Genomic DNA, 18,378 nt, shown 5'->3' on the forward strand with positions numbered 1-18,378 from the left:
CATTCCGGTGGGAAGCGGCAGCCATGAACCGAGCTCTTGAAATAATAAGCACGCACACACACACACACACACACTTTAGCTGGCTGGTTTAGCGGTCCACGTCGAGTTTAAAAGTGGTTTGTGATATGGTTAGCCCAATTACTCAGGCGCCTTATTAACACTTACATAAAATCATCTCTCATACTGCCGTTGGGAAATATTCGATTCCTGTTGAGTCCTCTCCTTCCACGTAAATAGGATAATAATATCTTTTCAATTATGTCATATTTACGTACAAATGGTCAAATTAACCTATCCTCAGTCTGTTTTTTAGCTAGCTAGCTAGTTACTTGGTTAGTGTGCCATCTCATCATACCTCTAGCCGATTAGCCTGTTAGCTTAGCATGCCACTATTTGATTTTCTGGCTAGAAATGCATACCACTACCCAATCATCTCGCCACTTCGATGTTCACAAGGATTTATGTGAGGAACTGATTCTAATTAATTGGAAAACCAATTCAGACCTTTTACTAAGCACTTTGACGATACCTTTACAAAGAACTCATTCATTCACAAATTGACATCGCTAATTGAGATTTAGGCCCTGTTTACACGATGGGAAAACGCAGATATTTCTCTGCGTTTTGCCCTCTCATTTACACGAAAACGGCGTTTTTATCACTGAAAACGATTATTTCTAAAAACTAAAGTGGAGATTTCTGAAAACGCCGGTTTTGTGTTGCCGTGTAAACTGGGAGAAACGGCGCTTTAGGTTCTCTCTAGTCAAATCCAGGATTCTGATTGGCTCGCATGGCTTTATCCTTAACCCCTACACTGCCGCCAATAGGTTTGGCATAGTTATGATGGCGCTCGACGGCGTATTTATGCGGGTGTGTAAACGATGAAAACGGAGAGGGGGAAAACATTCGTTTCGCTAAATACCCGGCTTTGTGTAAACGTGGCCTTAGCTGACAGAAAACATAAGGCTATACTACTGAAAGTTTAGATAATTTTCAAAAATGGCAATGGTACATTGATAGTGAGACCCGTTGCTCAACTAATTGCTTTGAAACCCCGTTACATAGGAGCTGGTGAGCATTACTTTGTTCCAGGCTAAAGAAAGAGACACAGATTGAGTGACAAAGCCAGAAAGAGGGAAAAAAAACAGGAAAGAAGGAGAAGCTTTTCAAGGTCTTAGAGGCCAGAAACCTGCAGGAGTGTTTAAGTTGCCAAATGGATCCCACAATCCCTGTCTGCTAATTAGCGAAGGCATCCGCTTCTCCTTCATCGGGTGTTAATTACCCTTCCCAGAATCCCTCTCTGGCTGTCTTCAACTCAGCGACAACTTTCAGTCGACTCTGTCACAACTAGAGCTTGATTTTCACATCTGCATCCTCGGAAAACAAACACATGCCCCCGAGAGAGACAGAATGTTATTAACTATCCGATGTGGCACTCTCGATTATCTTGATCAACACCTTCCAGAGCATCTCGTCTGATGAGTTGCAATTAGAGGTGAGGACTACTTTTGCTTGGCTAGTCGCACACAATAAGACTCTATCTTTGGCGTTCCCTAATTGCAATGTCTTCTGGTTACCTTAAACTCCAGTTCCATGCCGCTGACGTGCTCTCCGACCTCCACCTGTGCCAGCTTCTGGATGTAGGAGAAGAGGCTTCGTGCTGCCACCTCCGTGTTCCCGCAGGCGACGGCCTCCAGAAGGGCATCGTGGATGAAGCTATACTGGTCTTCCGTCTGTACCATGTAATTCCTCTGGGAGCGCATGAGGGTCACATGACCATAGATGTCTACCGTCTTCTCGTGCTTGATGCGTTCTAGCATGGCGTCGATCACGATGAAGCAGCCTGTGCGGCCCACACCAGCACTGTAAACACATGTTGTATAAATCAGGGATCAAAGAAAGTTGCAGGCTTCCCTTTCCAATGGGAACTTGCAATGTGTCCCCTAGAGGACACTATGGGGAATGCACAGTGTCCTCTAGGGGACATGGTGCCTCATTCCCTTTCTTAGGGAACCATGGTTACATGAGAAACCTGAGACGTTTTCATAGGAGAACATCTAGTTTATGAACTTTGCTCTAGACCTAAAGTTTCCGGCATCAGGAGCCTTGAGAAGTAGGAACAGGGTTCAGACCTGCAGTGGGCAATGATGGGACCAGCGTCCGGTGGATTGCAGGTTTTCACCCTCCTGAGGAAAGCCAGGAACGGAGTGGGGTACTCGGGAACGCCGTGGTCCGGCCAGGCGGTGAACTGGAACTGTCGAACCTCTCGCTTTTCGCTAGAACCATTCTGAAACGAGAGCAAGTCCTATGGGTTATATAGTGATGCATCTAGTCCTAGTTCTAGTAATGCATGATTTACATTTAGCTGACGCTTTTATTATTTAATTTCTATATATGACAGAGTTCGCACGCCTCTGGAGCAACTAGGGGTTAAGTGTCTTGCTCAGGAGTACATTGGTGTCTCACATACCCCTTTTCCACCCAAAAAGAACTGGTTCGGAACTGGTGCTGGTTCAAAGTTGGTTCAACTTGCGAACCCATTCAGAACCTGTTTGTTTTTCCACTGACTAGAGCGCCCAGGGAACGACGTCGTTACGTCACTGTGTACGTCGCTAGAAACGCTTGCAAGTACATTACTTTGTGATTATCTCTAACTCGTGTACCAAGAAGGCTTTAAAAAGTCTTTTCATCTTTTCGTTTTTGATATGTAATCTTTTCTGATAAGTTATGTACCCCTGTCTTGTGTCTTTTTTTCTTTTCATTTATTTGTTCTATATCGTGACTGTTTTCTTTGCTTATGTTTCAAATAAAAAATAAAAAGGCTTGCGCCAACTTCAAGCTTAACAACAAAGGCGGACTCTATCGTGTTTCTGCAAATGTTTCTCCTGGCTTTGCGATCCTTTATTATGGTCAGAAAAGATGTTTAGAGCACATCTAAACCCGGCCAAGCCCCCGACGTGGTAAAAGAACGGTTCTAGTCCAGCAAAGAGTTGGTGCCGCTTTGGAACCAGTTTTCCCGGCCGAGAACCGGTTCTTTGGCTGTCGAAACACAAAGAACTGGTTCGCGCGCAGAACCGGCTCTCAAAATGCTTTGGTGGAAAAGGGGCTACAGTGAATTCGAATCCGTGTCTCTCACACCAAAGGCATGTGTCTTATCCACTCCGCCATCACCACCCCATGATTTAATTGTGTTAGCACCTCACAAGTCATGCTAGATCGACATGAGGCAGTGGTACATGTACTCGTGTGTTCTAGCACCACCGAAATGTCTTCTAAATTGTATTTCGACACGGGCGAGAGAGCCAGGAACATGTCTGCCGCATAGGACATTTCGGCAAGAAGCGGGAGAGACATCAGTGTCCTGCTAGTTCCACTGCTAGCATTTCTGGGCATCTTTAAAGGGAGGTTTTGCATTTCAATGTCGCTGCTGTTTCAACAGAGGCTCCCTTTGAATAAATGAATAAATAAACGATGTAATTAAGAGCAAACTGGCCCAGTTTTGCCGGATACTTTTTCCCCACGGCTGTCGTCTGCAGGCTGTGTTTCTCCGCAGTGGATGGGCTTGTGCAGGATTGTTTTTAAGAATTCATGACTCTGGTTTTACTGTATGTGCGACTGCAGGACATGCACACACATAAATAAACCTCAGTGTTCCAGCGAGTGTGTGTGTGTGTAAGGGTTTTAAGCAAACTCTGACTATTCAGCCATGCAATGGTGCAACAAAAACATCTGTATTCGAAGATGTCCCACTGCCATATGACTAAATAAGCCATTATGTTTAATCTAAACCGTCCAAGAAGACAGTTTAATTGCTTATGCATAGCTCAGGAGATCTCTTGAGATCTTTACTGAAACTAGCGGATTATTCTTTCGGGGACAAATCAGGGAATATCCAATTACTGTCCGTGCTGTCTAGGAGAATCAATTGAGATATTGAAGAGATCTCATTTCTCTTTGCAGTGGGTTTAAAGCGAAAGCTTAATCCCGTAACCATGAGCACACTCTTCATGCTCTCTACAGCAGTCTCTCTTTAATCAATGCTTCGGCTCGTGTCTTATGGGCGCCCTTCACTACAGTAAAAGCTCAATCCATTTTAATTCACATTACGGTCTGACCGTGCAACTGGCTGACCCCGCTCTATTCCTCTTCCTCCCTTCCAACCACTTCATGTTTACTTGACCGCTGTGCCGTCTGGGATGCCAATTTTGCAAGGAGTCGTTTTGCTCTGGCCACTTAGCTAAGTGCCTCTCTTTGGCAGGCGTAACATTAAAAGATGATGGATGTGGAACGAGGAGATTATAAAAAGATGTGCGTGTGTTGGTGCACGCAGTGGAGATGAGAACCCGGCGAGGGTTACGGAACAAATGTCTCGTTCGCCTCAACCGTTTGCAATTATCCTGGTTGCGTGCGTCTGTGGGGGTCCTAAGGCGAAACAGTGTAATGTGTCTGCTCCGAAGTCCAGAGGGAAATAACAGGCCCATGCACAACGTAAAACAGCCAAAGCAAAATGTTCCTGGAGCAGGGAGCGCACTTATCTTTCGTGTAGACCAAGTCCCTCAGAGACACCTGCCCAAATGTTTCCTGAAGAACTTGATTAGTTTAATTAGGGTTGGAGCTACTGGAGCCCTGCAGTACACAGTGTGCTTGGCTGTGTTCTTTGATATGAGATCATGTTACACAGCTGGACACAAAAAGTCTTACCTTGTGTAGGGAGAAGGTGCGCACGCAGAAGGTGGCGAGTTCGATGGTGTCCAAGAGCGTCACCTGAATCATACCGTAGGTCTCCGTCCCTCTACTCGGCCAGTACTGGTCGCACTTTATCTGCAGAGGGTGAGGGAACGTCAGCATATCTGATGTCATTCAGGGGGCGTTTCCCGAAAGCATCATGGTCGCAATTTCCATTGAACTCTATTGGTAACGACGGAACTTGCGACCATAGTTGGCTAACGGTGCTTTTGGGAAATGCAACCCAGATTGGTTTTTCTGTCTTTATTGGATGTCTTTGGCTCTCATTTACCTATTTCTATGCAAATTTCAGTGTGCTGAGGAATTACGGTGCTCATCGATCCAGCTCATCTTTTTTTGGACAAATAATCATAAGGGAGTCAAAATAAAGCCTTTTCCAAGGACATTTTGATTCTTAAAATGAGAAGTAACTGTGCGTTCACACCGGACGCGAATAACGCATCAAATTTGCGTCTACCGCGTCTAGTTTGACTCTTGACCACTTTGTGTTAATTCTCGCGTCAAGAGTGAAACTCTTTTTTTATTACGGCGCGAATTGACCCCAAAGTTCAGATTTTTCAACTCGCGAATTCGCGTCAGACGTGTGAGTGCACAAATAGCACTAACTGAATAATTCGCGCGTAACACGTTTGACGTGCCAGACGCTCTATTTGCACCATTCGCGAGGTGTATTCGCGTCTACCGCGCCGCACTCTATGCCTAAGCTGTGCCGCAGGAATTTTTTCAAGCGTGTAACGCGTCTCTGCATTGACTTAACATTGAAATCATTCGCATCTGACGCGCTATTCGCGTACGGTGTAAATGCACCATAAGGGAGTCAAAAAAGCCTTTTCCAAGGACATTTTGATTCTTAAAATGAGAAGAAACTGTGCGTTCACACCGGACGCGAATAGCGCATCAAATTTGCGTCTACCGCGTCTAGTTTGACTCTTGACCACTTTGTGTTAATTCTCGCGTCAAGAGTGAAACTTTTTTTTACTTTGGCGCGAATTGATGCCAAAGTTCTGATTTTTCAACTCGGCAGGCGCGAATTCGCGTCAAACGCGTGAGTGCACAAATAGCACTGATTAAATCATTCGCGCGCAACACGTTTGATGTGCCAGACGCTCAATTTGCACCATTCGCGCGGTGTATTCGCGTCTACCGCACGCCCATGCCTCATTTGCGCCGCAGGAATTTTTTTTACGTCTTCTGCATTGACTTAACGTTGAAATCATTTGCGCCTGACGCGCTATTCGCGTACGGTGTAAACGCACCATAAGGGAGTCAAAAAAAAAGCCTTTTCCAAGGACATTTTGATTCTTAAAATGAGAAGTAAGACTTCACTCCTGCAATCACAAACCCTTCTCTCCTGCACATGTCAGATCAATTACCTTGACATAATGTTTTCCTTTCCCACCTGACCCCTGACCCCTGGCCTGCCACAGCCCAAATAAAGACTCGCTCAATACGGAGCATGGCAAGCAGTCAGGCCGCCCCTGTGCCCTGATGCGATGCGACAGCCCAGTGCTTAAAAAATGCGCAGGTTTAATGCGTTCTTTGCGCTTATGCTGCAGATTGAATGGCTCACTGTGATCGCATGTGACAGAGCTCTAATACACCATGTGGCGCCCGCTAAGATGGTGAGAGAGAGCAAGAGGCGGTGTCCCGAGATACTGAGTTTGCTGAGCCTGACAGTCTAGGGCGTGACGGAATCGTCTTCAATGAACTTCTGGACGTCACGGCTGAGGAAGTCTTCAAGTCTTCTCTCTCTTTGATAGAGCCGAGAGATGATTCCCAGGTTGTTATCGGAGAGCCTATGTCTTAATTTCCATCTTTTTTTGCTCATCCATTCAACCGGCAATGGCATTTCAACTGGAATAATGTCAATTTGTTCAGTATGAAGCTCAGTCTTTTTAACAAGGGTAAAAGAGACGGCCTATTAGCTCTCTTCCGCAATCTAGTGAGCTGCATAGCTAGACAGTATTTGAAGGAATCACCAGCACGCTCCGTATGCAAAGGTTATGTAACGCGTTGTGTCAGGAGGAAAAATAGGGATAGCTCACAGCTGAAGTTACTGCAGAGGACTCAAGAAGGCGACTTGCACTTTATTAAAACAAATAATGGACTTCAATGGGAACCAAACGGTCCAAAAGACAGTTTCAGTGCAAACTGTTCAAAGGGCTTTAAACGATTCCAGGCGATGAATAAGGGTCTTATCAAGCGAAACGATCGCTCAGTTAATAAATAAATAACAAAGTTTAAGTTTTATAAGCTCAAATGCTCGCCTTGCTCTGTTCTGTGATGCGCGTTCGTGACTCTCCTGTTGGAACTCGTTCATCAAAATAAACGAATCTTTTTTCGTGTCATTTGGTTCATTCAACGAACGAAATGAACGAGTTGACTATGGAAAAGATTCGTTCATTTTGATGAACGACTTCGAACAGGAGAGTCACGAACGTGCATCACAGAACTTTTACGCGCATTATAAAACTTAAACTTTGTTATTTATTTATTAAATGAGCGATCGTTTCGCTTGATAAGACCCTTATTCATCGTCTGAAATCTTTTAAAGCCCTTTGAACAGTTGGACCTTTTGGACCTTGAACCGTTTGGTTCCCATTGAAGTCCATTATATGGAGAAAAATCCTGGAATTTTTTCATCAAAAACCTTAATTTCTTTTCGACTGAAGAAAGAATGAGTCTCCTTTGAGTCTGTTTTTTGACTAGCCTCACCCGTGACTTCTCCTCCAGTCTGGTCATCATGACCACGGTGGCGGCTCGTTGCTCCCACACCATCCTCCAGAAGTCTCCGAAGGTCTCCGGCAGCGGCCCCTGCGTGGCTATGTATGCATTCTGCTTCCTGTAGCCATCGATGTAGTTAGCATTGATGTAGTCGCTGCCTGTGATACCTTGAAACGAAGCATGAAGGTTGGTAACTGTGAAAGTTAGACACGTTCACTTTAAAAGGGACGCATCATAAAGAAGCAGGATTTTGATTGGTGTAACACAAATATTAGACTGTAACATATGACCGATCAGATCTGATTTCACATGCAAAAGCGATGTCTTAAAGGATTAGTTCACTTTTGAAAAAACTTTTGCTGATAATTTACTCCCTCCCATGTCATCCAAGATGTCCACGTCTTTCTTTCCTCAGTCGAAAAGAAATTTAGGTTTTTGATGAAAACATTCCAGGATTTTTCTCCATATAATGGACTTCAATGGGGTCCAAAAGACAGTTTCAGATGCAGCTTCAAATGTCTTTAAACGACACCAGACGATGAATAAGGGTCTTATCATGCGAAACGATCGCTTATTTCAAAACTTATTCCAAAAATGTAACTTTTCTAAGGACAAATGCTAGCCTTGCTCTATTCTGTGAGGCGCGTTTGTGACGTCACGTATTACATAATTACGTTCAAAAGGTCACGGGCGACGTAGCCGGAAGTACAGAGTCAGTGTTTACAAGTTGAACGCATAGGTTGAACGTGCAAACTAACTCAAACGCCGTTTACAAAAAAGGAATTAAAAGGTAAAACAACGATGTCGGACGATTTTGACTCTGTACTTCCGGCTACGTCGCCCCCCGTGACCTTTTGAACGTAATTACGTATTACGTGACGTCACAAACGCGCCTCACAGAATAGAGCAAGGCTAGCATTTGTACTTAGAAAAGGTACATTTTTGGAATAAGTTTTGAAATAACCGATCGTTTCGCATGATAAGACCCTTATTCATCATCTGGTGTCGTTTAAAGACATTTGAAGCTGCATCTGAAACTTTTGGACCTTGAACCATCCGGTTCCCATTGAAGTCCATTATATGGAGAAAATCCTGGAATGTTTTCATCAAAAACCTTAATTTCTTTTCGACTGAGGAAAGAAAGACATGGACATCTTGGATGACATGGGGGCGAGTAAATTATCAGCAAAAGTTTTTTCAAAAGTGAACTAATCCTTTAAGAACACTGGAATAACCTTATATGCTGACTTTAAAAGTGTGGTTTAATAGCCGTTTCTCGACAGTTCCAAAATGGCCGACAATGTTGCTGTGTGAGTCTCCTTACTGGTGAAAAACTTGCGACTCCACTAACGTGATATACAGTCACAGTCTGGTTAGAGGCTATTGCAGAGCTTGTGACAGATATCCATCATAGAAAATAATCCCCATGAAAGAAAAGCCATTGAGCCCCTTCACTGCCTTTTCTCACTTCCGTCCAGCTTTTTCAGCCCTTTCTAGCTCTCCGAGGGCCGGCCAACGGCTTCCACTGCAGCTGATTTAGGACCAGATGCTATACGACGGAATTAGGCTGGACTAGGACTAAATCAGCGAGCACAACCCACGCCGGACCCTGACTCGCTCTCTTTCTGCCATCGCTCTGGGCGGCCCGCAGTAAATCTCCCATAAAGCAGCCAAACATTCTCTCGTCTAAGCTCAGGATTGGTGAGGCGGCGGGAATAAAGGTAAAGCCCTTGTGTGCTACTGCTAGAGGTAACAATCTTATGGTCTAGATCTTTACCATAGAGGTTTTTTTTCCTCTCCATTAGGTCACTTGATGGAGTTTTTCGGTTCCTTGCTCAATTGGGGATACTCAAATTAATTAACCAATTAGCTCTACCAAACGTGGATGTTTTTCCACTAAGAAATGAACATTGTTTTTATGTTTTGATTGATACCTTGAAGCTGCTTTGATGCAATCTATATTGCGAAAAGCGCTGTATAAATATACTTGACTTGACCTCTCAAAACCACATGTGGCCTTGGCCCTCAAAATTGGGATCTTATAAAATAAAGCTGGAAATAGGCTCATTTTACAACTCCCCCAGAGTTAAACTGTTGGGTTTTACCATTTTCGAATACATTCAACGGATTTTCTGATATTTAGATGAAACCGGACAGTTTCTGGTGCCATTGACTTCCATAGTAGGAAAGAATATATACTATGGAAGTCAATGGGACCAGAAATTGTCTGGTTACTGATATTCTTCTAAATATCAGAAAATCGGCCGAATGGATTGGAAAATGGTAAAACCCAATGGGGGACTTGTAAAATGAGCCTGTTTACAAAAAAAAGTGGAGTATCCCTTTAATGACTATAAACAAACACAGCCCCAAAGATCAGCCAATGGGAAATAAGTTAATGTCTACAGAGCCAGATTTTTCAGATTTTGCTTCCGTAGTATATACGTTTACCAACTATGGAAGTCAACGGGACCAGAAACTGGTTACTGATATTCTTCTAAATATCAGAAAATCGGCCGAATGGATTGGAAAATGGTAAAACCCAATGGGGGAGTTGTAAAATGAGCCTGTTTCCAAAAAAAGTGGAGTATCCCTTTAATGACTATAAACAAATGAGTCACAAACACAGCCCCAAAGATCCGCCATTTGGGAAATAAGTTAATGTCTACAGAGCCAAAACATAATAGAAGTTTTCAGATTTTGCTTCCATAGTATATATATGTTTACCAACTATGGAAGTCAACGGGACCAGAAACTGATGAGAAACTGATCAGAAAATCGGCCGAATGGATTGGAAAATGGTAAAACCCAACTGTCTTGGTTTTGGTACCAACATGCAGTTCTCATAATCATCGATTCAACAAGCAAATGTAAATATTTATATGATTTGATGTCATTTATGTTTGTGGGGGATATTAATAGAAGAAACTCAACACTTAAGGTTTGGGGTTTGTTCAAATCCTCAGTAATTCCATCAGTTCTCTGAAACAAGTCACTTGTAATTACACTCGGGGTCCGCACTCGCTTCAGACCTCTGGCAAATAACCTACAAGAGGCATATTTAATTGTACAGTTTATCCAACACAAAAGCTTCAATCACAAACACAGGCCCACGGTGCTAAATTGTTGTTTTCGTGCTTTAACAACGAACAATGAAACACTTGGCTGTGCTCATTTTCTAGCCCCCGCTACGACGGCGAAAAAGACAAAATTAGCAATCAGGGGGAAAAAAGAATGCCATTAAAAGCCTCTTCCCCCGTCTCACAAAGCGATCGCGGGAGTGTTTGGCTTTAGTCATAGCTAAGTGAACAGAGCACGGCTGCCTGCACGAATTGTTCCACCGCTGTGTCTAATGGCGAAATCACTGCACTGTAAAATGGAAATTTCGAACCTGATTAATTTATGCATTTACGGGCGCTGTCTTTGTGATGATTCTGTTACGCTGCGTTATTGCTCATCTAAATTGGGTCGTGGTGAACTGTGGCAAAAATCAAGGTGACGTGACGACGAGCGAGGGAACCCCGGGGAAAAATGTCTGAGAGAGCGTCGACAGTCGCCTCGTGATGGGAACGTTTACAGTGAGGTTTTCTGTTGACAGCTTCTATACCCCAACTGAAGGGATAACACCATTTGCCTGCTGGTTTAATTTTGACTGCTTGTGAATTATCTGACTCCTGTTTCTTTGGCGTGTGTGAGCGGACAATAAAATCGTGTGGGAAGAAGAGAAAATAAATTGATTTATACGGATAAAAACGTATAATGAAGACATAAAAATGGATGGCGATTCTCCCATTTGCTAGATCAGCTTCTTCTGAAAGACTTTAGGATACATTTCTCTAAACTGCTTTTCTTGTGTGAAGCCAGACAAATCTGTGGGGGCAGTCATTCTTAAACCTTAAAGGACAACTCCGGCGCAAAATGAACCTTTGGTCTAATTACACATTGATACCTAGTCAACCGTTATCTGAGATTTTTTTTTATGATTGCCGAATGTAAATAGTTTTATCTCTAAAAACAGTTTAGCCTATAACGCTAATGCTAGTATATAGGGCATAGAGTAATGACAAATAAAAATCGCTTGTTATTACCACTAACAAGGCTCAAAATAGCCCCACAGTAACACGACAGCATAATAAGGGTCCCCACATTCAAACCGAAGCGTTGAGAACTTTGTCAGTGTCCATACAGTTTAATAAGCAGATGTTTTATACACACAGTCAACTTCGAGAATACAGGAAGAAGCCATCTTGGAAAAATAGTCTCTACCAGTCGATCTACGAACGCCGATCCAAGTGCGCTGGTGAGATATAAATAAGGTGATACGGTGAGCGCGAACAGTAGTCTACGTGTACATATAGAAGAGAAGAAAACGGTTTGTGTTTGTGTTTCTTTCGGAGTTAACGGACCATATGAGATTCTGCACAGTTCAGCGCACTTGGATCGGCGTTCGTAGATCGACTGGTAGAGACTGTTTTTCAAAGATGGCTTCTTCCTGTATTCGCGAAATTGACTGTGTGTATAAAATATCTTCTTATTAAACTGTGTGGACACTGACAAAGTTCTCAATGTTTCGGTTTGAATGTAGGGACTCTTATTATGCTGTTGTGTTGGTGTGGGGCTATTTTGAGCCTTGTTAGTGGTAATAACAAGCGATTTTTATTTGTCATTACTCTATGCCCTATATACTAGCGTTATAGGCTAAATTGTTTTTAGAGATAAAACTATTTACAATCGGCAATCATGAAAACAAATCTCAGATAACGGTTGACTAGGTAACAATGTGTAATTAGACCAAAGGTTCATTTTGCGCCGGAGTTCTCCTTTAAGGAGACGGATTTCTTTTCTAAAAATCTGTGTGTGTGTGTGTGTGTGTGTGTGCAGTTGTGCCCGACCTTCGATGGGTGCCAGGATTACGCGGGAGTGGTCGTAGGCGATGACGTTGGCGTATCGGTTCTTGGGTTTGTTGACCTCCAGGTTGGAATGCTCCCAGGTGAACTGCTGACCCGGATCGATGGACTGTGGAGAGAAAGCACGGATTGAAACCACCCTCAGGGCTTTTCCCAATCCCTCGGCATCACAGGCATGAATACTAATGTGAGAAGAGAGCGAGTCCGCATCCGCCAGAACATCAGAAGAAGGTGGAGAAACAGAGGAGAGTTCAACTCTCAGAATGCGGGGTTGAGTGAGGCCACGAGGACTAAAACTAGCGGATGGGAACGAAATGAGACAAACGAGATAAAAGTCCGCACATTAAAGTGTAATTAAAAGCCGTCTGCTATCGTTTTAAAATATTCACCAGCGTTCGGCCAGGTAGCTTTGTCGGGACAGTGAATAATAGGGAAGGGAACGCTGATATAAGAGTCTGTTCCTTCCTGTGAGGGGTGAATTATCTGGCGCCAGCAAGATAAATGCCACCACATTCCCAATATGAGAATTTCTGAATAAATATTCTATTCCCCTGTCGGGGTAATTTAGTATTCCATTATGATTCCGAGCCTGTTCTCGGGCGATGGCTCCGTCCCAGCTCTTCTAGCTTGAGGGATGTTTTCATTTAGGCGACTATCTCTGCATGCTGAAACTGGGACTAAATAACCCACAATGAGGGGTTTGATGTAACTGTTTACCCTGCGATGATTACAGGCACGAATAACAGAGCACCGATCCTCCGCAGGTTGTCCATGCTCTCGAACACGTCTCTCTTATCATCAACCGCCTGTGGGTTTTAACGCATTGGTCTGGTTCTGGTCAGACTGCGTTGTAATGTAGTGGATCACGTGTGAAGGGAGTTTGCTCACATCCTCATATCGGACTTTTTCTGCTCCAAATCAGCATCCATCATCTCTAATGTTTATTTTTTCCTTTCTACCCCCGTTTTTACCAAACATCACTCTTTGATTTAACTAGCTATTATTAGCATAGTAGATCAAACACTACATTCCCTTATAGAGCGGCAGTTCCCCAACGTTATCATCAGCGGACCTCAATTATGTACTTGAAATGCAAGTTTAAAGGGTTTTTCAACTTTGCAGTTCTACTGTAAACCTCTAGGGGTTCCCTACTCCGCAGTTTAAATTTCTTGTAACAATTTACGCCATTGTTTACTCACTTTTTGCAGGTAGCGAGGTCAGAAACTAAATATTCAAGGCTGCTTAAGAATGACTTTCCTTCCGTCGGCTAGCATACGCAGCGAATGCTAATCTATATGCTAAGCCAATGTTCCAAAAATGATAGCGGGATGGCTCAACTCAAGCGTGCCCATGTTCCTGCTGGGATTTTGGGTCTGGCTCACGCTGGGAGCCATTTAGGATGGCATTAAGCCCCGGGGGGCGTTGATGGCACCGCACACTGTGATTTAAGATGGACGACGACATTTGCACTATGCAAATTAAGGCTGATTCAGCAATAGTAAGGGCTAATCAGCAGCCGCTACATGTACGAGCCCAGCGCTCCAAACAGAGACATCCGTGCCACTGCAAAACCCCTGGGCACATGAGTAACTGGAATGAAAAAAACAAATCTCATATAGCAGGGCCTAAAATTAACACTCACTAAGCACCAAATGAGAGTATGAATCGGTGTTGGCGAGTATACAAAACAGTGTCAATCGCCGTTGGCCAGTAACATTTTTATGAATTCTAACAAGGCCAGTGTTATCTAAGTATGCAGTGTTATTTTACATTTGGTTACTTTATTCAATAACTTCAGGTATAAGACCTGCCTGAAAAACCTGAAAGCACTTTTTATTTAATTTGTATCTTTGTTATATTGTATTTATTTGTGCTTCTGCCTGTAATTTTGAATATTTGTTTGATTATTACTGACTTGTTATTGTTATTTCACTTGTCTTTAATAATGCTTTAAAGTTAGTAATTAGGCTTGTAGTTTTAGCTGTGGTCTTGAAATTGTGAAAATTGTGAATTTTCTAGGGCAGTCAGTTAAACGCCTTAACTTAAACAGCGTTAACGCAAACCCATTTTAATGGCGTTAATTATTTTATCGGGCGATTAACGGCCTTTTTGTCCTAGCAAACTTTGTCATTTTTTTTCACATGCTTTCACAACCTGACGCGGTATGCGCGGCGTTGCGCTATGAAACCCATTCATTTCAATGGCTTGCGCCACGCGAGGACGTTTTGTTGCTTCGTCGACCAAAGCGCAAGCGGATCTAGCTAAACCGGAAAAAAAAACAACAGGCACGCCGCACACACTCGTTTGGGCTTGCGAGCCGGCCAAATAGTTGGTTAACGTAACGTTTTGAGTGGATGACAAGCACGAGACGCCAAAATGGATGCCAATAAGATTCTGAATTGAAAGTTAACTTTTAAAAAGTTGTTTAAAAAGTCCATTGACAAGACCGAAGTGAAGTGAAAAAATAATGTGACAAAAATAAATCAAAAGACATTTAGAATAGATTAATTTTCATTAATCATGAGTTAACTATGAATTTAATGCGATTAATCGCGATTAAATATTTTAATCGTTTGACAGCACTAGAATTTTCACTAATGAATGTCATTACTGCCTGCTTTTGAAAAAACATTTTATGATTAGGGCTGTGCAAAAATTAATTGCATCCAAAATAAAAGTCTGTGTTTACATAATATATTTGTGTGTGCTGCATAATATTATTTATATATATATATATATATATATATATATATATATATATAAATACACACACATGCATGTATATATTTAAGAAAATGTGTTATTCATATATAAAATATTTATATTTATATAAATTATGTATTTATATATATATATATATAGAATTTAAAAGCAAATAATTCTTAAATATATACATGCATGCATAGGTATTTATATATACAAAATAATTATATACAGCACACACAAATATATTATGTAAACACAGACTTTTATTTTGGATGTGATTAATCGCAATTAATTTTTGCACAGCCCTATTTATAATACATAATATAAATGATCCTAAGTCACCGACTATTGGCTGGTGTGACAGAAAGTTAGTTTTATACCCTGCAAATAATATTTTTACCAAAAAACGCCATACCTCGTACTCCTGGGAGAGCTTCAGGTTGTCGTTGGCCTTCAGTAGATCGGTGTGCTCGGCTAGCTCTGAGATGGGTATGGGAGGGTGGTTCATCATACCTGTGCACCAATCAGGAGAAGACGACACAGAAAGACAAGGTCATTAAGACCACCATGGCCAAGAAAGGCAGTTAGAAGCAAAATCCCAAATACTGGTGGAGAATGCGGGCAGGGGTGGGGGAAGACACCCAAGCAGGGAAGATAATGAGGTGGGACTGTAGTGAGGAACAGTAGGTGATGTTAGGGACACAGTGTGACCAGGCCAGAGCTCTACATCATCAATCCGTCCAATCAGGATCATTCTAATACAAAAAAATCTGACTGTCTTTATACAGACAATATGAAGGCAAGGACCTAAGGACCATTGCTAAGGTGCTACTTAAACCCCAGACCAATTACAACGCTGACAGGGGTCAAATGGTTCCTAATAGCTTTGCAATATTTCCAAAGCAATGAAATGTCTTCCGTCTCACTCCACTAGAGCTAAAAATGATGAGCATGCACTCTGACAAAACATAAGTTTGTACTCAACGGACTAAGACAAAGAGAACAATGTGCTTGGTTGCCTTGAAGGGATACTCCACTTTTTTGACTCATTTTACAACTCCCCCAGAGTTAAACCGTTGGGTTTTACAGTTTTCCAATCCATTCAGCAGATTTTCCGATATTTAGAAGAATATCAGTAACCAGACAGTTTCTGGTCCCATTGACTTCCATAGTAGGGAAAAATATATACTATGGAAGTCAATGGGACCAAAAACTGTCTGGGAACTGATATTCTTCTAAATATCAGAAAACCGGCCGAATGGATTAGAAAATGGTAAAAACCCAACTGTTTAACTCTTTAATGAAAACAAACAAATGAGTCACAAAGGCAGCCCCCAAACATGAGCCTTTGGGAAATAAGTTAATGTCTACAGAGCCAAAATATAATAGAAGTTTTCAGATTTGCATTTGATTAATCTATTTCACCGAGGCGAGACAAAAGGTTAAAACCACCATAAAAGATTGATGCTTGTCACCCCATGTACATTGTTCACAACGATGGTGATGGGATCTGTGTTCCCTATGTAGAGTTACTCTAAAATAGGGGAGTACACTCCTACCTACCAATAGGGTTTAGATTGATCCCCAATTAAAGCCACCCGAAACATCCAATTAAGGTCTTGCGGATCACCAGAAACATCCAGGCAGGAAAGTGGCCAAGATTGGACACCCCTCTCCTAACCATAACTCTAATCCTGTCAAGTAGGGAGTGACTTTTGTAGACTTGAACACAAAAGTACACAAGCTTCCGTCTTGTATTTCACCAAACAGACACGTTTGCATGTCATCTTGTACAAACGAAATTCCAAAAACGAATTCTGCGGGGGGAAAATCTGGAAAGTTTCCACACTAAACACGAAAAATATGAGCAAGCGAGAGGTAGAAAAATATAATATTGCCTTTCCCAGAGGAAACGTCTTGCCTTAATATTTCCAGCAGCAATCCTTTTGGCAGAGGCTTGCAATAATTTCCTTATGTAACCCTTCATTTGAGCAGTGATGGCGAATAAAGCTCGTGAGGTGAGGGCTGATGAAGGGGGTAATCAGGGTAAGGTGGGGGGTTTATTCGAGAGTTCTGGCCTGGGTTAAGATGACCTGATGGTACCGGTGCTCTCAGCTTCAGATCAGTCAAAGCTGAGCAAGCGTGTCACAGAAGCAGCCACCCATGCTAACCCTGCAAGACCTTTCCTCAATCAAGCACCAGTTAGCACACGTTAGCTCAGACCCCCGCCAAAAAACCCTAGGCCGTGCTGGAGTTAATCTAGTTCTTAATTAGTAATGGAATAAATGGACGCTAACTTATTTAAAGAGGCCACTGGTCTACTTCAGAGGTCAAAAGTTGACATCTTCCTTCAAGAGTACTGTGATTTAATTAGGCATAAATAATCTGCATAATCACATTAGCCACGCTCAATTTGACACGTTTTTTTTTTCTTCTCTAAATGTTGTATGCTGCAAATGAGTTTGCTTGGGTTTGATTGAGATCACTCAACGAGATGTCCCATTTTTGTTATGGGAGAATTGGTTGAATTACCGGATGCTAACGCTTCTTTAAGTCTAAAAACGTTATTTTCACCAGCCAAGAGATTGTCTGGAATCAGTTTTAACCTCTTAAGGTGAACCAAGATAATGTATGCCAAAGCACTCCCGAAAAAGATGCGAAGGGCAACTTTGGCAAACAACCTGAGATCAGACCTGCATGCTAAATGACAAAACCCCCATAATGCAATGAGAAAGGCCAATCGAAGCCCAACAAACTCTTTCCAATGTCAACCTATTCCTCAACTTTGCACCGTGTCAACAACAATTACTCGTCATCCATTTTTCTATTTCATGAGCAGGCTGTTATTTGTTTGTTCTCAGGAATTTTTTCCCGAATCAATTATATTTAATCCGATCGGGGAGCAAAAAAAATGCTTTAACCTCTGCTGATGACACAAAGTTTTCTCTGTTATCAAAATTAACTCTTCGGTGCTGTTCGGGTTTCGTCCATTTTATTTTATTTAGATATCAACCTCATATATGAAACACAGCTTGTTTAGATTTATGGGTTTGATTTTCTGTTTCACATAAAAATTAAGAATTACGAGATAATTTTTCAGGGAAAAAAGTTTTTGCTCTGTTTTTTTTTAATCAACGAGTTAATTAAAACGAGCAGAATTTTTCATGGGAAAACGTTTTTGCTTTTAAAAATTAAAAACGGTAAAAAAACAACAACAAACACTGAATTTCAAGTGAACTTTTTACAACTTTTTTTCAAGTGTCATCTTTAAAAAGAGACCAAACGTTGTTGGAAA

The 18,378-nt window shown here is 42.1% G+C and overlaps 1 protein-coding gene across 27 annotated transcripts in view; it reads right to left on the minus strand.

Moving 5' to 3' along the window:
- The window catches only part of ptprsa (protein tyrosine phosphatase receptor type Sa), a 363,573-nt gene that overhangs the window by 15,245 nt on the left and 329,950 nt on the right, over positions 1 to 18,378 (minus strand). For all 27 annotated transcript variants that reach the window (XM_089133590.1, XM_089133584.1, XM_089133581.1 and 24 more), the window contains 6 exons: positions 15,499 to 15,596; positions 12,363 to 12,486; positions 7,462 to 7,637; positions 4,702 to 4,821; positions 2,133 to 2,287; positions 1,578 to 1,863 (listed from right to left, as the gene is read on the minus strand). In XM_089133590.1, coding sequence (XP_088989716.1) covers positions 1,578 to 1,863; positions 2,133 to 2,287; positions 4,702 to 4,821; positions 7,462 to 7,637; positions 12,363 to 12,486; positions 15,499 to 15,596 — 959 coding nt within the window. The remainder of the gene's footprint in view (positions 1 to 1,577; positions 1,864 to 2,132; positions 2,288 to 4,701; positions 4,822 to 7,461; positions 7,638 to 12,362; positions 12,487 to 15,498; positions 15,597 to 18,378) is intronic.

Source organism: Pimephales promelas, chromosome 2 (assembly GCF_988280905.1).
Source record: "Pimephales promelas chromosome 2, fPimPro1.hap1.1, whole genome shotgun sequence".
Lineage (NCBI taxonomy): Eukaryota > Metazoa > Chordata > Actinopteri > Cypriniformes > Leuciscidae > Pimephales > Pimephales promelas.